This window comes from Actinia tenebrosa, unplaced genomic scaffold (assembly GCF_029948245.1).
Source record: "Actinia tenebrosa isolate PJP-AT-01 unplaced genomic scaffold, QUT_ActTen_1.0 PGA_scaffold8__29_contigs__length_14323225, whole genome shotgun sequence".
Taxonomy (NCBI): Eukaryota; Metazoa; Cnidaria; class Anthozoa; order Actiniaria; family Actiniidae; genus Actinia; species Actinia tenebrosa.
Window position 1 is genome coordinate 9,676,303 of NW_028292585.1, and position 21,536 is coordinate 9,697,838.

The 21,536-nt window shown below is 38.0% G+C and overlaps 3 protein-coding genes across 3 annotated transcripts; 2 read left to right on the forward strand and 1 right to left on the reverse strand.

The window, feature by feature from the left end:
* Positions 1-2,881: 2,881 nt before the first annotated feature.
* On the forward strand, positions 2,882-4,667 carry LOC116308926 (bone morphogenetic protein 7-like; the record flags this gene model as incomplete). Its single annotated transcript, XM_031719445.2, has 2 exons — positions 2,882-3,281; positions 4,102-4,667. Coding segments are annotated over exons 1-2 (912 nt in total), but the record flags the coding sequence as incomplete, so codon positions are not given.
* A 114-nt stretch (positions 4,668-4,781) lies between these two features.
* On the reverse strand, positions 4,782-5,688 carry LOC148905130 (uncharacterized; the record flags this gene model as incomplete). Its single annotated transcript, XM_089024332.1, has 2 exons — positions 5,648-5,688; positions 4,782-5,202 (listed from the first exon to the last, which is right to left on the reverse strand). Coding segments are annotated over exons 1-2 (462 nt in total), but the record flags the coding sequence as incomplete, so codon positions are not given.
* A 574-nt stretch (positions 5,689-6,262) lies between these two features.
* On the forward strand, positions 6,263-19,457 carry LOC148905131 (uncharacterized). Its single transcript, XM_089024231.1, has 4 exons — positions 6,263-6,600; positions 14,697-14,808; positions 16,541-16,654; positions 19,029-19,457. The coding sequence occupies exons 1-4, from the start codon at positions 6,334-6,336 to the stop codon at positions 19,148-19,150; spliced, it is 615 nt and encodes a 204-aa protein (XP_088880357.1). The 5' UTR covers positions 6,263-6,333; the 3' UTR covers positions 19,151-19,457.
* Positions 19,458-21,536: the final 2,079 nt, after the last annotated feature.

Sequence of the window (21,536 nt, forward strand, 5' to 3'; positions counted from 1 at the left end):
ATAGAAAAAGGGAAAACTGATTTCAGGAAAGAAAACTATAATATATACACTTTTAATATGCAGTCAACTCTCGCCTTGCGGAGACCTAGCTGTTACGGACAGGAGCAAAATCCCCGGCAAGAATAATGACAAAGAAATGACCGCAATTAATTCTCGTTATTGCGGACGCTCGCTATTACGGACACTAAGTGACGGTCCCGAGGGTGTCCACTGTAACGAGAGTTGGCGGTATTCCTTTTATAAAAAAACTGAAACGACTTTGCGCGAGCGCATCTGTCCTCTGATCTGATATAAACATGGTAGGCAGCTAATTAACGCGTGCGTAATATTTCTAATATTTTGTAAAAGCACATATAATGATTGTATTTGTATATTTTACATTTTTAATTCCCAATAAAGTTGCAAAAAAACATTGATTCTAGTAGTTATTTCAAATTCCTCATACAACTGTGTGTGTCGTTAGGGGAATGTATTGGAATAAAACTAGAAAAAAAAAAAAAAAAAAAAATGGAAAAGAACAAGATGAAACGAAAAGAACTTTACTTCTAGTATGATGTCCCTTGTCAAAAAACTAATCTTGCTGAAATTTGCTCAGTCTGATTTTTCTTCACATAAGTAAAACACTATATAAACATTTCAAAAAAATATAAACTAGGTTTTGGAAAACATTGTAATATAACCAAAAATGCCCTGCGCCCGTATTTGCTATATAAAATCTAGCGTATAAACACCATAGGCAGTCGCTTATTTAAATGGTTCCTTGAGTACGAAAACTAGCGAATTCTTCGTAATGAAAACTCTTATCATGTTTTGGGTGTTCTCAAACACCAAGATAATTGTTTTATTGGCCAAAAACAATGATAAACAAGCGTAAAGTTTCCTTTGAAAGATCTTGTCAGCCGAACTTCCTCCACAAACAGTCCGCCATTGTTGACAGTCAGAGCAGTGCACAGTCCTACTCTCCGCATCAAGGATCGGCCAATAGATGTGTGCCCGTTTCCACGCCCTCCCTCCTCCCGCCCTGCTCTAGTTTTTGGCGAGATCACCGAGCGTAAAATACATCGAATCTGCAAGGCAGGCTAAGAAAGAAGTTAATTTTATATATTTCATCACCCCAAAACCTTTCTGAGCAACATCCCTCGCGTCGCCACAAATGCTGATAAGTTTAGGCCCCACTCAAGAAAAAAAATCCTGTAGTGGATTAAACTAGAACTTCCTTGATTAAGTTATCCTTGAGACGTGACGAGAATAATTTTTAAGACGAGGAATACAAGAATTGGGGTTACTGTTGAACTTAGATTTTTCTGATCAAAACTAAAATCAGCTCGATCGTTTTTGGGGAAAATCACTTTCTTCCCCCGAGAAAATAACAATGTTGAAAATGACGCCAAATTGAAAACCCTTTATATTGCTGGGTTTCAATCAGCTGATAAAAGTCTTTGAATCTCATTATCTGCACAAAATGATGGTCAAACACTGACCACCATGTGCTGTCAAACAGAAAGAATTCTATTTAAAACTTGTGATTCAGCTGATGAACATTCCGCACGAGACAGGAAATGATTTGTGAAACCCAGCAATTTTTGCAATGTCTAGCAGAACAATGGTATTACGGCTTATATTTTATTTATCTTTTCAGTTTTCTTTTCCTTTCCCTTTCGTTCCTTTTCAATTTCCTCTTTTTATCTATTTTCATTATCTTTTCTTTGTATCTGATTCAATTCCACAGGTAGATCTTGAATCTGATGGATATCGATCACGATCTACATAGGGCGGCTCACTGCGTCTATTTTCTTTCATCGCCTTAATATAAATACCTAGTAAGAGTGTCGAGGTGCAGGACAAGTGGGGGTAACAGAAAATGTCCACATAGGGAGTTTCAGTAAAGTTCACCATTGATTATCCGGTCCTCCCGCTCTGTCTTGAACAAACCACATCTAATACAACACGCGATTATTCGCCACATTCATATTGTGCACTTTTAATAATAATACTAGTGATGGTGTGGTGTGGTGTCGTTTATAATTAGAATCGAGAAATTTCGAAAATTATTTTAGGATCAGTTGTGGACGTCTAACAAACTATTAATGATAATGGGAGTTTTTATAAAGCATGTTTCACATTGTGTCAATGCGCTTTACATTTAGTGCGCCAATGTGTCAAATCTTGCTGCATATTTGACACCCACGAGGCTTTGTGGTTTTTGTATAACCTTTGAATCGACAGCTCATTAAAATATGGCGGGAAGTGATAACACAAACGGACTGTACCCTTTTGGGTTCAGTTAAGAGCAGAACTTATGTATCGTGAGACCTCTTGCAATGAAGTTGTTGAAAACACCTACGACATACAGGTTAACCTTGGTTCCTGTGAGATAGACTATAAAGACAGAAAGCGACTATTTCAGAAAACGATGAAAGGAAAATAAGATGAGGTGAAAGGAATTTAATGAGAAAAGTGAGAGGAGAAAGAGAAAGGAGAAAAAAGACACAAAGAGAAAAAAGACAGCAAAAACAACAAGTTATGGACGACGTCGGAAGACGTTTTAAATTGGGGTGGGGTGGGGTGGGGTGGGGGCTAACAAACACTTTTCATAATCAAAAGTTGGAGGTGGGGCCAACCTCTGTTTTTCTTCATGAAGGAACTCAAACTAAAAAAAATTATATGTCCCTGCAAGTCAGTGCAACAAAAAAGGCAGCGCATTCTTACAAAATGAAACACCAAATATTGGAAGGTCAACAAAAATCTTCTTTAAATTGACGCACGAACGGAGATCGATTTGATAAAGAACTGACCTGTTCATTGACCTCCGCCGGAATTTTGAACACAAACTGAGATACAAACGTATAATAAGTGACATCTTCCCTTGGGTATTGTACGATGGGCCTTACATATATATTGAACAGATTCACGTAGAGTTTTTGTGTAAAGCACAATGTCTTGTTTGAGGAACATTGAGCTGCTGTTGTGTGTTGTGCTTGTAATTTCTTCAGTAGAAAACAAAAATTTTCCAAAAGATTCCAGCCACGTTCGTAGTGATGCAAGAATTTCTAATAACCTAAAACAAGATATTCTGAGCTTAATGCAGCTAGCCCGCAGACCACGGCCAAGTATGATGACTCGCCTCCACGGCCGGCGATGGTCTGCTCCTTTATACATGGTGAGACTTTACAATAGTATATCACAGACACAGAGCTATCATGGTGGATTCTGTTGTAATGGTACTATAGCCGATTGGAGAGCAATTGGAGCAGACACCATCATGAGTTACTTGAATCAAGGTATTCTATTGAGTTTCTTTTCCAGCGTTTTCTACGAGCAACTGACTTCAACTTCTAAGTTGTAGTACATTTTAGGGGGACTGTCAAACTCGTAAGTCTTGTCTGCAATAAGGCGTTTTCGAAATGCTCCGTTTTCGCTCCTCCGAAATAGCATAGAAAGCTTTCCATTCAAACTGTCTAATGTGATAAGCCTCCGTTTTCAGATGTCTCCACTCTGGAGAGCGTTTTCCGATATGTATATGTTTTCAATGAAAACGCCCTGCCCTTTTGATCGTCTTAATGTGCACACGAGGTCAAACGCATCAAAAAGTAAGCATTTTAAAAAGAAAACGCATTAGTGTGGACGTGGCCTTCTGTTTCCCCCTAATTTTATATGAGTAAACAACATTACAAACTACGGGATATTCTTTAATATTATTTAAAACAAATAAGATGTTACAGCTGTCAAGAAGTACGAGAAGCACGGTTTTATTTGTGTTTATAAATACATAAATGAATAGCCGAGTCAGTTTTCATCCTTTCATCACATGTATAGTTCAGTTGCTCTACCTTCCAGCCAACGCTTGACTTAGTTTCATTCTACGCCATTGGATAGAACATTTCGTGTCACCATTCATTATACCTATGTAAGAGACTGGTTGTCGACCTTTCTTCCTTTCTTTCATCACTGAAATCCTTCCTCTAACTAAGTTGTTCTCTCTCCCTTGCAGTCATCACTTGACTCTAGTCTGAACTTTTTTAAATTTTAAACCAGCATTCGCTTTGTTCTGCTAGAAAAATATGATTTAACATGAATCAAAATGTTGATTTAATCATACAGTAAGAAGAAAGCCCCCAAAGATTTCCCGCCATCACGTGACTTTCAAATTCCTAGTTCAATCCCCGACAGACGAAAAAGTCATAGCAACGGAGTTTCGCCTATACAAGGAAAGAATGTCGTCAAACAAACAGTCTTGGAAGAATACGACCTACGTAGTTCGCCTGTACCAAATCGTCTACCCCGCACAAGTACTAGATTTACTGGAGACTCGTGTACTGAGAAGCTGGGACATAGGATGGCAGGCTTTTGATATCACAAAGGCAGGTAAAACGTGGTCTGAAAACCCATTCACAAATCATGGTCTAGAGTTATCAGTTATCAACTGGTTCAACCAAGAAGTCAATCCTTATCGAGTTGGTTTGGTAGGATTTCACGGACCACTAGAGAAGCGACCTTTCATGGTATCGTTTTTCCAACACGATGGCGAACACTATCGGCTTGCTGACTCGCATGGTCCTCTTGAAAACATGATGTCACGAAGTTCGCGCTCACTCGACTCTCCAAACGATGATGGGCGTACAGCGGTTGGCGTGGGAGGTAGCCGGGGAGGGGAAGGAGGTGGAGGTGGAAAAGGGGGAGGAGGACAGGCTGGAGGTGGGGGAGGAGGACAGGCTGGAGGTGGGGGAGGAGGACAGGCTGGAAGTGGGGGAGGAGGACGGACCGGAGGTGTGGGAGGAGGACAGGCTGGAGGTGGGGGAGGAGGACAGGCTGGAGGTGGGGGAGGAGGACGGACCGGAGGCGTGGTAGGAGGACAAGTTGGAGGTGGGGGAGGAGGACAGGCTGGAGGTGGGGGAGGAGGACGGACCGGAGGTGTGGGAGGAGGACAGGCTGGAGGTGGGGGAGGAGGACAGGCTGGAGGTGGAGGAGGAGGACAGGCTGGAGGTGGAGGAGGAGGACAGGCTGGAGGTGGGGGAGGAGGACAGGCTGGCGGTAGCCGGGGAGGAGAACAGGCTGGAGGTGGAGGAGGAGGACAGGCTGGAGGTGGGGGAGGAGGACAGGCTGGCGGTAGCCGGGGAGGAGAACAGGCTGGAGGTGGAGGAGGAGGACAGGCTGGAGGTGGGGGAGGAGGACAGGCTGGCGGTAGCCGGGGAGGAGAACAGGCTGGAGGTGGAGGAGGAGGACAGGCTGGAGGTGGGGGAGGAGGACAGGCTGGCGGTAGCAGGGGAGGAGAACAGGCTGGAGGTGGGGGAGGAGGACAGGCTGGAGGTAGCCGGGGAGGAGAACAGGCTGGAGGTGGGGGAGGAGGACAGACTGGAGGTAGCAGGGGAGGAGGACAGGCTGGAGGTGGGGGAGGAGGAGGAGGAGGAGGTAAAGTTTTTAATAAAGGAGGGTCAACATTTAAAAGGGAAGGAGGAAGTAGCCATCGAAAACGGCAAAATGGAAGTAAATTTTGCCAACGTCGTTTTCTGCACGTGAAATTTCGTAGACTTGGCTGGCACAGCTGGATCATCGCACCGGACGGTTACTCGGCGTTCTTCTGTCAAGGAGAATGTTCATTTCCTTTGAATGCCAACATGAACGTCACAAACCATGCTATTGTACAAACCCTTGTTCATCTGATGCAACCCAAGACAGTACCCAATCCATGTTGTGCCCCTACTAAGCTGTCTCCAATATCAGTCTTGTTCTACGATGACAGGAATAACGTTGTGTTAAAAAAGTACACTGACATGGTTGTCAACGAGTGTGGCTGTCAATGATAAGAGCAGAAAGTCTTGTATGAATAAGGGGAGGAAGCGCAACACAGGAAGTCCATTTGAAAACATGTAGTAGTCGCAAAAACAATTAAATAAATACAACATTTATACTAATATGTCTATGTTAGCCAATAAAAGACTTCTTCACTAGCCCCTGCCGAGCTGGGTAATATTTATTATACAGGCGGTGGCTGATTTGCATAAGTTAGATACTACTCTCTGGGTAAGTACGTCACCCTCTTTAATTAAAGCTTATTGTTATTGCATTGTATGGTAACATTTTACTTTCCCTCTCTTCGCTTGCGGCGTTGTAAGTTTTTAAGTGGCCGGAATTTATGCGATCATGAAAGCGTTATAACATGAAGCAATGACAAAGTCTTTTGTCACGTGTTTGACGTGTAATCTTTAGGCAGAGTTTAAACAGCCTTTCTCTAATTTCTTCAACTCTAACATAGTATCAAAAATGTCTTGCATTATATATGGATCACTCGCTTTATGGATTCTTGCTCACCAGACCTTTTCCCTAGAAGATTGCATGGTGCAGTCAACGAATGGAGCGATCTCCACAAAGCCTGGCTTTTCTCTGAAAGGGCATGCAAAAAACAAGTTACAAACGACAAGTTTGATTCAATGCGGTATGCGATGCTTGCAAAAAGATTGGTGTGTTTCCGTCAATTTTGAAGACAGTAAATTCTCAGGGATTTGTGAGTTAAACGACCATGGAGTGGGACAGAATGGTGATTTGATAGAAAAATTGGAAGAAAGAAAAGGTTTCGTGTACGTCCAGCTCCGATCTTTGGAGGTAGGTATAAAAGGATCACATTCGTATCTGTTTAATCGTTCACGAACCCGCGCAAAACGTGAAAAAATTCCGTAAAAAAAAATTTTGTAATTCAAGATTAAAACCAAACCAAAAATCAATGGTATCTGAGCTTGAAGCCACTGCTGGGTTGATCTGATGGTCAGGTGAACTAACTCATAAAACTCCGAATTTAGCACGCCGCTTTTGCGAAGGATGAGAAACTAGAGAACCAAGAGGAAATTCCCTGAATCGCGTATAAAGGAAAGAGCGAGGCTCGACAAGCTCTACGCATTTTTGATACTGATTCAGACATTGAGCCTCGGACAGCCTTAATTTACCACCAAGCAAAACTTGTCTAAATTTTGAAACCACTCATTATTAACTTGGTGTTATTTGCCTTATTATGCTAAAAACTGGGCCTGAAGGTACTCAAAACATTTATAATAACCTCTTGTCGTCTGTCTTTTAACTACATTACCATCGACTTCACACTTCACTCCTTCCGCCCAACTTTTCATTCGAACACCGGTAATATATACTGATTTATGAGCCAACCGCATTGTTCAACCTCTTATTTTAGGGAGATGTACCTTTTCTTAGCACGGATCCAAAAGTAAACTCTTCATGTGCACACAAAATTTTGATATGACAAGCCGCACGGAAATCGTCAAAAAAACTTCAGTACCATAGAATTTAAGACATTTTTTTCTGGAAAAAAAAATTGAATAGAATAAGAGGACCGACAAAAAAGGAAAAAATTAGTCGCCAAGTCCTGGCATCTTTTCGTTATTGTTGTTGTTGTGGTTGTTGACTTTAATCTTTTTTATCAGTTCTTTTATTTTTTTCGATTATTTTCATTTACGAAGAAAAATACAAAACATACCGGATATTTACTATGATACAATATTATTCGCCCACGAATAGTACTTGAGAAGAACTGAATAAACAAATAAATATTGTAGATAAATACAATAACTATGAAGAGTTAGATGCAGTATCACTGAGAGCATCAAAAACATACATCTTACATAACTGAAATACTCCTTATATTCCTCAAGTTTTTATGAATAAATACGATATACGCTTCGGCAGTTGGCGACAAAAGTTATGAAAGACGACGAAAACCAGTGTATTTCACTAGTTATCAAGATAACTAGAAAGAACCCTTTTTTTATATTTGTTGTTTTAACTCTGACTTTGAAGCTTTTTGTAGGTACTGGCTGCTTTTATCGATATTTTTTCAAAAATAACACCTGCTGCTTCGCATCTTTAACCGTTGAAGTTAGTTATAGCAGTTTCTTAAATTTTAGATATATATTATATTAGTCCCTCCCGTAATAGTATTGACTTTAAATTTCAAAGCCATTGATTTATAACTTAGTTTGAACCTTATGAAATAATAAAACGAATAGATGACAGATTTTGTAGTTTGAAAAGTTAGGAAAACAGACTAAGAATCATGCTGGGACCTTCGTGGTTGAGAGAGTAAACACCACTTTATTCTGATAATTATAGAAAAACAATGATGGAAAAAATTGACAAAGGATAAGGATATAATTGTTTTTTTTAAAAGTGCAATTAATAGAGTTTTGGATCGGTGCTTTCACGTTTGCTTCTTTATTATAATTGTTATTGATATTTATCAATAGATCTCTTACTTTTTACTCTATTTGTTTTTAATTTTATGACAATAAACAAACTAATCTAGAATCGGATTGGAGTTTCAGTAGGTTAAACACTGAAAGAGTATTATTTCTACTCGCCCAAGAAATACAGTATATAACCAAGAGAATATCGAGATTTCCTCCAGAAATAGTTTCACTATATTGAAAAACTAAAAAAGCCAGTTCTGTCGATTGACTATTGTCATATATCTGTGTGCACAAAAATTCTAGCTAATCAATCGATCTCGAATATATACTGTAGACACCTTTTTCTCGCAAAGCGAAATAAATTTAGTTCCCTTATTATATTCAGTTAAGTAAGGACAGAAATCTACTTCTTGAATTAAAAATGAAATGACAGGTGCAACGCTATGTATTTCAATATAACACAGTTAATTGAGGGCTGTTAGTCATGTTCTCCTCATACTTAAGAAAATCGACTGAAATCTTAGAGAAAAAGCTAACAGATGCATGCACTAAACACACTTAGGGCGCAAGAGATCCACTTGAGACTCTGCTCTTAGAGAGAGACAGCTATAAGCCATCACTGAAAAAGATTCAACGTAGACTAAAAGGCAATAAAACAACAAATCCTCAAAAAGTACAAATAAAAGTTTTGAATATTACTAAAATAGGGGATATTACATGGGCGCGCGGAGATACGAAATTTATCTTCGAGTGTTGAAAAGATCGAGTAGCGAACGAGTGAGAGATTTTCAACACGAGAAGATAAAATTCCTATCTCCAAGCGACCATGTAATATTCTGTTTATTATATAATTATCAATGAAGTATGTTTTGGCTTTTTCAGGCAATTCTTTCCGTATATGTTATATAACATGTTATTTTCACGTGTGAAGATATCAATTTTTCGAAATAGAGAAAAACAGATATTTCATTGGTAATTACATAATAAATCATTTTATCAGTGCACAACATTTATCAGGTCGTTTGGCATTTGTTTTGTATACCGGCAGAAAAAAGGTTGGTGTGTGGTATGTAGAGTGTTGCATACCAAGTCCGAGCTACACTGGATATTGTTGATGTTTTTTACCGTGTTTAAATAAAGTTGTCTGTCTGTCTGTTCACCGCCTCTTTTGAAATAGCTGTATAAGGCTCAGTGTTTCCATTACAAAGATCTTTTTGGATTTATATGATAGGCCCTGTTAATAGGAGTAATCTTTTCTCATATCTCATTCACTTGACATTTCTTTGCGTTTGTTTGCTTACCGGCAAGTATCACGCAAGAAGTATAATAGAATATGAGTAATTAGTCTTAAGGAGCTTAGACCTTTTCTCATAACTGATCACTCGTCTTTTCTTTGAATATCGTTTGTTTGTTTACCGGCAACTATCACACACGCAAGAAGTTTTCCTTGTGTAAATGAAATATAGTGAATATGATGAACTTAGACGTATGTGATGACGCTAATGTGTCAATAGGTCATTTTTGTTCAACAGTTGAGAAAGAAAAAGAAAAGAAATAGAGGGAGGAAATTAATGGAGACTGAATAAGAAGCCAGAAAGAAGAGAGATAGATTAATTACATGTTTCCTCGTACAACATTCGCGTCGAATTGTTTCCTCGTTGATTACTGAAGAGATAGAAAAAAACCTGCTGTGTGCAGTCATAAAGCACGCGGGGGTTGGCAGAACACGAGAGAAGTGTTATAGGAGAAGCACGACGCGTAGCGGAGTGCTTCTCGACACTTCTCTCGTGTTCTGCCAATCCCCAAGTGCTTTATGACTGCACAGCACAGCAAGCAAGTTTTTTATTTCTTTTATAAAATACAAATTACAATAATAGATAGGAATGACGCGAAGTGGGCGGCGCGTGCAATGTGCTCTCATAAAGCACGCGCTCCAAACCAATCAGAACGCGACATTCATAACAGTTATTTTATAAATTTCTTGTTAATAATATAGATGCAAAAATTTCGAACCAAAATTAGATAGAAAAAGGACGTGTTGGAAAAAATGTACGAAGCGAAGAACTCGTTTGCTTTTGCAAAAATCGGTTTACAAAACAATATTTTATTTACAAAACAGGAAAGAAATATGAATAACAATCAATCAATCAATTAATCAATCAATCAATTAATCAATCTTTATTGTGCTCAATAGTTTACAGATATAAATAATAATAGTTGAAATTGCAGGTGATAAGAGCACAGCCAATTAGAAATAGCAATAGCTATTTGAGCTAAGTGGCTGGGCCATGCGGAGAAAATCTATTTGTTGCTGATTGACTAAAACAATGGATAAGACAAAACAAGACAAAAACAAAAAACGACAAGACAAGATAAGCCGGTGACAAGACAAGACATTAGACAAGACAAAATGGGCTGTGCTCCTATCAGCTGGACTAGAAGTGCATCATAGAATTATCAATAATTTGAAATTATAGAGGCTTTAAGATTTTTTTTGAAAAGACTGCGAGTCATAGATTTGAGACATTTTCCAATGGCATTCCATATTTTAGTACCATTAAAGCGAATATTGAATTTTCCATAGTTGGTTCTTATTTTGGGAAGATAATATGTTTTTTTAGATGCCAATCTAGTGTTGTATTGATGTACTTCATGTATATTTTTAAAAAAGTTTATTAACGTATTTGGTAGTCTGTTTGAATTATAGTCATACATAAAAAGAGCACTATTTGAGTATACAACAAAGATTACTTTTCATCTTTAAAAAGTAAAAACATGTTTTTTTAGAACTCATTTTTTTCATCTTCAAGACTTCAAATAATTGACATTTTTTGAGAAAACAAGTATAAGCATGTTGCAAAGAAATTCTGCAAAACTTACATAAATCATCAAACATCCTCTTTTAATTTCTAAACACTCAAAGGAAAGTTGAATAAGCTGCTTTCTTTGTACAGAAGTATTATGTATTTCTTTACGGATAAAGTAGGCGAAAGCTCTTGAAGTTTCAACATCAGGTTTCAACGTCTCTCGCTTCAACTTTCGCGTCAAGTGATCTTCAACAGCCGTAAAAGGGCCCAACTGATGTTTTCTTTCCTTCTTAATTCTCAAAAAAACAAACAGCGAGTTCTCCTTTTGCCATTCTCAACCTTTTTTGCTGGTTTTCAACTGATAAAGCTTGACTTTTTTAGCATTTTTGAATCCATTCTTAAGATGAAAATTCGCCATCTTGAATTTTCTGAGAACTTGCAGAGAGGGAAGGCTGTTCTGTTGCTATTAAAACTGTTGTGATCTGATTGGCTAGTTTGAATTTCTTTTGTCTTTTCAACCAGTCACTAATAAGTGTATCACATTTTTGCACTGGTGTTTCACATTTTTGCACTGGTGTTTCACATTTTTGCGCTGGTGTTTCACATTTTTGCACTAGTGTTTCACATTTTTGCACTGGTGTTTCAGGAAAACAGCACTGCTCTCAACCAATCAGAAGTGAGAAATTTTTGCATCTATATCATAAATTTTGAAATCCCTATTGGTTGATCGACTCTCGGCTGTGCAATTTATTCACGAATCGCACCATTTTCAGATTTAATTTGCCGTTTTAAAAAGACAATGAAATTGCAGAAAACATAGCATTTGACCAATCACATCACAGAAAAAAAGAAGCAAAAAGAAAAGCACGAGAAAAAAAATTGAAGGGTATTTTCTAGGTGAAAAGACATATTTGGACTAAATTTTGCATTAGAATAAGGTTTTAAGTTTAGTATCATTAGAGCGAATTCGTATATCACACTTTAGCATGCTAATGAGTCTGCTAATATTAAAATACAAAAACAACAATTAAAAAAGACACGAATTGGAAACACTGCACAACTGTTTGACGTTATAGGGAAATTAGAGCATTTTATATCCATTATTTTATTAAAACATGAAAGTTTCAATTCATTCAAATAAATCATTCTACATTTCTTCGACGAATTTCTACAGTTTTTACTTGAAAAGTCTCTCTGTTTAGGGTTTTGTTCCGTTCTGATCACTGATGTATTTGTCTACTTTCAGCAAAAGCTGATTGACATTCTCCATCGTGCTCATAGCTTTTTTGCACATCTTTGCATGTGCAAGGTTAGCCTCTTTCGCTATGTCTAGCTTCCTCTTCTTTTTAGCAGAAGGTTCGATACTCTCGTCTTCGCTAGGAGATGAATCAGCAAAATTCTGATCCAGCTTTACCTTGAGGGCTTCAGCCCTTCTCTCATCTGGTTGCATTTTTCTTGAATATCTTGTTTGATTTGAAACTAGAAGTTGTTTCTCCGTTCCAATCTCTCCTGACTCGGGGGCATAGGGCTGCTGCATAGCACTTTTTATTATGTTTTGCATGCGTCTGGTCAGAGACTCGTCTGTTTGGGTTAAATACAGGTTAACTACGTGTTGTGGCATGCTTGCTGCTATCTCTCCAATCTTCTGTCGTGCTGTCAAGACAACCTCTTTCCATCCTTTGCTGTTAAGAGTGTTGTAACATTCGAGAACAACACTTTTTTCTTTCTCTCCATTTCCGACCCGACTTTTATTGGAGGGACCTAAAATTCGTAATAAACAACAAACTAAGTATGGTTGAGGGTTGATATCGAAAGTACCAACACAAAAGTTATATGTTTAGATACTGACCTGGTACGTTTGCTGAACAATTCATTCATTAGAAATTTGAAAGTAGTCAGCTGAGTGTAAATATGAATCCTCTTGCTCCGTACACAGCAAGTGCAATATTCAAATTTTTAGCGCACGCGTGATGATTCACGTGCGAATGGCATGAAAAATGCCGTGTTTTATGTTGGAATGCGCATCTTCGCTCAGCAGTTCATGCAGCATGGATGCGCAGCAAGTCCGCGAGTAGTTCTTTAAAATATAGTCGCCTGGATATTGCTGTTTGTTGCCTTTATTAGGCCACCACCTCAACAAAATCTGTCTCCCTTACAACATCGTCTTTTTGAGAATTTTCACGGGGAAATATTTCGTGGTAGAGATGTGTTTTCTCTTATATCAAGGCAAGCGCACCTCTTCTGGCGGAACACTGGCGAAACTCCTGTGTCGTTTCTCAAACTTGCGAACGATATCCTCCCAACCTTGCAGAACTTAAGATTAGACGGGCAACCCCGTGTACGCCAGAGGAGACTGAAAATAAACGTAGTTAACCAAGTTCTGCTTGTGATGATGTGGTTACATAAATATTCTCATATAGACACTTTAGCACTGTGGTTTGATATAGACCCTACGTCTGTTATCCGCATTATTTACAGGACGTTACCAGTAATGTGGAGATATTTTCAAAATCAAATCACCTGGCCGAACCTCGCGGAGTGGAGAAATCTAATGGGCAGCTGGCCAGAGTTACCAAATGCCGTCGGTGCTATAGATGCAACCCCACATGAGATTTATTGCCCTCTGGCGGAGCCTCAGCGACCATTTTACAGTGGCCATAGGCACTATCACTGCCTAAACACTCAATTGGTAATGGATAATGAGGGCCATATTCGGTTTCTTCAGGCTGGCTTCTTGGGTAGCACACATGATGCGACTGCTTATAGGTTAATGCAGCCTATAGGGCCCGGTTTAGTCCTAGATTTACCGCCAGGTGTTAAACTGTTGGGCGACAGAGGTTATCCTGATGGAGGAGCTCTACTAACACCTGTTCGTGCAGGTCAGATGCCTCTGTTAAACCAAAGAGGGAGGAGACGTGCCAGAAAGTTCAACCGAGCTCTATCGAAAAGAAGAGTCAAAATAGAGCATGTGTTTAAAGAGATAAAAACTTTTAAAGCAGTATCTCAGATATGGAGACACCCACGTTGGTTGCTGCCTATCTGTGTTGAATTAACAACATTTTTGGCTGAAAGACGCATACGGTTGTTCCAAAGACTGCACTGAGAACTGCCCATATCCTCTGCACGGTAAAAGTGAAACAAAAGTGTTGATGATAGTGAAAGGAAACTTGAATCGTTGCAGCAAACTTTGGTCTACTCAACAAGCACGTAGTTTAAAACGGGTTAACTTTAATTTGCTTAGTAAATGTTTGAAGGACAAACAACGCCTGTTATGTTTCTATTGTACTGAGCTGAAGTTCAGCACAGAGATTGTGTTCATTTGAAAATATCTAAAGAGATTATTTAACAAATCGATAATTAAAACACTTATTTGGTTAGCATACATTTATATGATGTTTGGGGTTTGGAATGGTTCGAAAACAGCTCATTTGAATATTAGCAAAATTCATTAGCATGTAAAAGTGCGATATACGAATTCGCTCTATTGAGTGAGATTCAAAATGTATATTATTCTAATTCTAAAAAAATTTTGAACTTCGTGTCTTGCTATTATGGTCTGAAATCGAACTTGTGATAAACAAATTGCATTCCCGCTACGAGGGGGAGTGCAATTTTGTAATCAGAACGGAAAGTTGCACTCGCTTCTCCTCAATTAACATTATTGATCATCATGCATTTTGGTTTATCCTTTCGTCAGTTTATTTGCCAAGAAAACCTTTGCAGCAACGGAGGAACATGTATCCTAAATTGTCAGACGTCCAGGGCGCAATGTGTTTGCCCCGAAGGATTTCATGGTGCTACATGCCAAGGTAAACCTTTATATACAGTAAATTCAAACGTTGTTGTCGACCGGCTCAAGCCTACGCGACTGGACCGAAAGGAATATGAGTAAAAATCACTGAAGCGGTTAAATATTCGTTCTGAATTGTTATTTATATTTATTTATAATAACTTTATTTGCAAACAAATTATAATATAAAAATTAGGTTTATTAGGTTCGGCTACGCCTCGTGCTTTTATACCTGATAAAACACGATCTACGAGTTTTTTGAACTGCTTAAAACACTCATGAACAATTTATAAAATTTTGGTTCAACTGGAGCCACCATACACGTCACGAACATGGATTTTTATACTTTGATAGAGATTTGACGTCACGGGCATGCGCAACCAGATTCAATAGAAGCTCCCACACGTTGGATATTGCGTGCCAAGGCAAAGACAGGCACGTTAGTCAAGGATCGTTAGGGTTGACTATGCCTTGATGAAGCTCTATGTCTTCATCTAAACTTGGATGCATACTTCATCCCTGATGAAGTCATCCTCACATCACACGTGTCTTTATATAAAGACACTTGAATAATGAAGAGGACTTTATCGGGTATAAAGGTTCATGCACGTGACGTGTATGGTGCCTCCAATTGCACCGTGAGCTTATGAATTATTAATGAGTGTTTTAAGAACAAATAATCTCTAAGAACTAAATGTTCTGGCAGATCGTTCCATATATTAATATACCTAATCCAAAAGGAGTATTTATAAATGTAAGTTCGAACACATGGTCTCCAAATTTTGTGGTCATGAGTAGACCTAGTACGACCTTTAGAAAATACTAAGTAATCTTGAAAAGCTATTTATAAACTTAAATAATTAAACTAAGCTAAGAAAGTCACGAAGAGAGTGAAGACTTGGCCATCCTAGGTATTTCAAACATTCGTCGTACTCAATGGAACTGCCTAAATACCGTCTTGAGACATTCCTTTGAATTCTTTCAAGTTTATCAGATAGGTATTGTTGGTGTGGATTCCATACAGGGCACGCATACTCAATGATTGGACGAACCATAGATTTATAACCAGTTATTATTGCCTCCGAACATTTCCCAAAAGTACGCTTCAATAGACCAAGAATTTCGCTCGCTTTAGCAGCAACTGTTAGTGCATGAGTTTTCCAAGATAAATCAGATGATAGTGTGACTACAAGGTGTTTATGGGTATGAACTTGATTAAGTGATGTCGAGTTTATGTTGTAGGAGCAAGATGTTGGTGTTTTAGCTCTGGTGATTCGCATACATTTGCATTTCTCGGCATTAATTTTCAGAAGCCATTTGTTGCACCCGCTAGTAATAAGATAATAATGGCGAGAAACAATCCATCAAATGCATGTCTTTGGGTTTAGGGAAAGAAACTGACAAAGAAGTTATGATTCAGTTCACAATTTCGAAAATATGAAAACATTAAAAAAACGTCTCCTATAACGCTTCCCGCTCGCCTACGAAGGTTCGTGCTGTAAACCAGGCATAACTAGTCATAAAGTTATGGAGTCAACTCGGCTTCAATGATTGCTTGAGTTGGTCGACAACAACATTTTTTGAATTGACTGTATAGCAATACATTATTATGCTACTTGCTGCAACACTAAATCCCTTAAGTTAACATCCTGCCCTGTGAAATACGAAAGCCAATATACTAGCAACCGGAAAAGTATTTAGACTGATCATTACTAGTAGAACCAAATCAATATGGAGCCATTTGTTCACAGATATCAACGAGTGTTCTAGTAATCCATGTCTTCACGGTGGAACATGTACAGATCAGGTCAATGGCTACTCGTGTACGTGTGCTGTAGGATACAGTGGAACAAATTGTGAAAATAGTAAGTTTTGTTCAATTTTATAATTTGGAAATGTCGTTTATTAAGAAAAACAAGTGAATTGAAGACTCCCTTTACGATGATTGAAAAAATCCAGAATCAAATGTATTTTTTGTTCAGTCATGTTGCTATGTCCGTATACAGCAGAGGAATAATAATAATAGTAATAATAATAATAATAATAATAATAATAATAATAATAATAATAATAATACCAAACCACTAACCCAAACCACTCTACAAATCAACTGACGCTGAAGCATACTGGGATGTACCTGTATATGCTGACCACATGTATGTACGATCTAACCGTTTGGACGCGCGTTTCATCGACCACAATAACAAGAAAGTACTCATGGTGGAAATGAGCTGCCCGTGGGTTAACAACCGAGAAAAGAAAGACAAAGAGAAGACGAAGAAGTATGGAGCACTTAGACTTGAGCTCACAAAACAACACCCAGGATACACGATCTTGCAAGTGAACCTCATTTTGGACGCTCTTGGAGGATGGTCTAAAGAGATGGAGCCTGAGATGAAGAATATCTTTGGAGCAAGATACAAAGATGTATTACTTAGAATGCAGAAAGCGGTATTAAGCTGCACAGTGAACATTGCAAGAACATTTAAATTAATCACATCTTAAGGACATTTCAAACATTCCAAGTATTTAAACTGCATCTTAAGAACAATAATAATTGGTTTTAAGTGATTGTAGATATTATTAATCCTGTCATGCTGGTAGGTTACGAAATTACGCCCTATCTAGCTTACCTAATTAGCATTCAAACGTGTTTACTGCAAATAATGATAATAATGGAAATTTATTCTTTTTCTTAAATGCACGGTTGTAAATCTCTCTACGTATAGGCAATTAACAACTGGCTACTTGAAATTGATTGATATATAAATGATATATATATATATATATATGTATATATTAAAAAAAATATATATATATATTAATATATATATATATATAAATATATATATATATATTAATATATATATATATATATTAATATATATATATATATATATTAATATATATATATATATATTAATATATATATATATATATTAATATATATATATATATATTAAAATTTCATTAAGTCTGGGCTTTCCCAAATCTTATTTTTACAACAAAATATATAATACGTGGCTCTAATGTCAAGATTCATTATTTTTTTGATTATATAGTGTTGTTGTTTTTTGTCGAGTCCAATGTCTTTCATCATGTTTAAAAACGTAGAACATTCGTCGGACAGGACGCCAAGAGAGCTCATCGAGAGGTTTACAAATTTAACGCGATCGAATTTACTGGTCAAATCTTTAATCAAGTACGTTCTTGTATTTTTCTCTTTTACGGACTGCATTGTTATAAAGGTTAGACTCAAACCCAACTGTTAGTTCCAGAACATAAAGGCACTTGGACTGTATTAGGAGAAGGAGATCTGGACGAAAATTTGCTAAATGCTAATTATAAATTATAATATTTACGAAATAAATACGTTGAGAATTGGAGTCTCTAATGGCTCGCAGGGTTGTATCCTAGAGTCTGGGGGCGGCGGCGAAGAAATATCTGTCGCCGTATGTCTTACTGACTGTTTTAGGAGCGATTAATAGATTTTGATTGGCAGAGCGTAATGAGCGTGGAAGATTGTAGCGTTTAAGTAGTTCAGTTACATACTTATTTCAATAAAGTTAGTCAACAAAAACCTAGAAAGCTGTGATCGCTGAGAATAATGGGGAAATGTTTTATATCCAACAAGTAAAGCTTTTGACACAAACTGCAGCAGTTGAGGATATTCAGAGAAGGTGAAACTGTAACTGGTAGAAGATGTGCAAGTACTCGATCCATCAACAGTTATCAAGCGGTTAAAACATGAAACATGTATCTACCCATAATCCTTGCAGGTCTCAGCTTTGTAGCTTTTTTGGTCACTAACTTTATTGAAATAAGTGTAATTCCGGAGCCAGATTTGAAAACAGTAAGAAGTATCTATATCTATATCTATATCTATTATCTATTATCTATTATCTATACCTATATCTATATCTATATCTGTATCTGTATCTGTATCTGTATCTGTATCTGTATCTGTATCTGTATCTGTATCTGTATCTGTATCTGTATCTGTATCTGTATCTGTATCTGTATCTGTATCTGTATCTGTATCTGTATCTGTATCTGTATCTGTATCTGTATCTGTATATGTATCTGTATCTGTATCTTTATCTTTATCTTTATCTTTATCTGTATCTGTATCTGTATCTGTATCTGTATCTGTATCTGTATCTGTATCTGTATCTGTATCTATATGTTAAGCCAGCAAGATACTGCCTACTGACAAGGCCATAATTGTTTTTCTTTTAGATATCGATGGGTGTTCATCTAATCCCTGCAAGAACGGGGGAGTTTGCGCCAACGGAGTCAATGATTATTTCTGTAAATGTCGCGAGGACTACGCGGGAAAGAACTGCCAAAATAGCGACTAAAATCAGATCCTGTATCTTTCTTCCTACAGTCTAGTTACGACTACTGACGACATGTTAGTCCCAATCTTTGAAAGTTAAAAACGTATACGTGTTGCGCGGGAAACTTACTTCAGCGTTTATTAGAAAAATATAAGTTCAAGGGAAAATCTCGTGTGTGATGATTAAAAGTGCATAGTTTAACACCTAACCCTTCCATGATTCCATGTTGTTTCAACTATAGCATTAAAGAATCTATACGTTTATGGTACTCTTCTCTAATGGCTTCCAGTTCCTAGCAGGCGAAAAAAAAAGAGGGACAAGAAACAAGATTTTGTTTTATTAGTTAGTTTAGTTTATTCGTGTAATGCATCTATTGAGTTCGGGCGAGTACGGTAGCTCTCTTTCCATTTAACTCCCTTCCTGATTTGAAAACGTGCAAGATTTAATAGACTTTAACTTTCGTATGCAAATTGCCTATTTCAGACCACGTGATATTCCCTAAGAATTGTTCTTTATGATGAAAATTTTGAAATAATAACATGTGAAAGAATGATTTCCCAAGAGTGGCTCCATATGATCTGTAACTATTAAAGTTTACGAAACTCTGTAATTTTTTTATTGAAAAAAAAAACAAAGGTATTTTATTACCGGTCTACCACAGGTAACCCGTTAATAAGCCTTAAGCGAGACGACGTTTTACCCCCGTCTCTAGACCATAATCCTTTTCACATTGCTTTTGTTCTTAAATTATGACTATTGTTCCTGTATTCTCTAAGGAATCAAAAATTTTAATATGAAAGAACTTTTAAAACTATTATGGTCTAGATACGGGGGTAAAACGTCATCTCGCTTCAGGCTTATTAAATGTTATTTTGATTCATGTTTATTTGGGACCATACCTCCAGACATCGAGTGCCGAAGTGCAGTATGGCATCGCGAAGCATTTACGGCTACGCTGGAGATTTCGGCCCCGACACCGCTATCCAGTGACTGATCAGGAAGCTCGGCCGAAGCCTAAGGGAGAGGTTAGTCGGCCCCTAGACCGTAGATGATTAACCCCTTTTTGTTTTAGCTTCGCACCAGTGTCCCAAGATGTGCAAAAGGGACAGCATGGTGGTCTTTAGCAAGGGGGGGTCCTACATGGACGCCAGAGACACGCCGGGGTAATGAGCCCCGCCCCCCATGTAGACCTACACACTACAGATTACTACAATAAACACTAATACAAAAAGATAATCAAAACATCATTTACATATAGAGTATCATCCTGGTCTACCTAGGATTATACTCATCAAAACACTTCATAGGTATATTCAAGCGAACACAACGTTTTCCCTTGCATAAACGTTACACAAGTACAAGTGAAAAGAAGACAAAGAAAACTACTTTTAGGCTGACCAGGTTATAACAGTAATATCCGGAGAAAACTTTCCCAAAACATTCCAGGATCTGTTGAAAAAACGCCTTGATTTTCGACTAACCGAACGTTTAGAGTAACAGAGCAGATGGATATTAAGTCGTTTCACAACCTTTGCTTTAACCACAGAGGCAACAGGGAGAGTACCTTCAAAGCAATACTCATTCCTAGCCAACCACACAAAGTACTTCAACAGATTAAGAAAATAGGAAAAAACAGGTGGAATAATCTGCCGTTCATGATTGTCATATCCAAATAGCATATGACGAGATTGAAGGGATGGCGACAAGGGAGTAACACGCAGAAATAAGGTCTGAGCCCATAGTAACAGTTCTTGCATGAGGTTACATTCAAAGAATAAATGAACTGGAGTTTCCAAGGATGTCCACAAAAGCATGAAGGATCAGCAATGTTCATACCAAACTTGACAAGTCGATCACAGGTATAGAGCACTCCATGGCTAATCTTCCACGATAGATCACGAACTTGACGATCCAAAGGCATAATGTTCACTTGTGACCATGTGTCTGTCCAATAGAGCTCGCCAAAGATTGGGCGAAATTTCAGAACGCAATTAGGAATCATAACATTCCTTTCAATGATATTGGAATAAACAGATTTTGTAGTAAGAGATGAGATAGACAATGCACTACCATCAGAGGACCGCAGAATAGCAAAAGTTTTCAATTGAACTGAGAAATGGCCACCGACGTATGCCCAAGCATCTAAAAGTGAGGCATAAAAATCCGGTAGTAAATGAGAAGGATAATATGCAGGATATGAAAGAACAGAACGTAAATCATCACCAAATACTTTCTCCACAAAAAAGGAGAAGAAAGCACACCATTTCGATGGGGACAGGGCCCACCGCTTTATCCACTGACAATGAAGTGCGCGCACCTTTGATTGTATATCAATTAAACCAAACCCACCTTGAGTGGTGGATTGGAAAAGAACGTTTTGTGACACCAAATGCTTTTTCCCCGACCA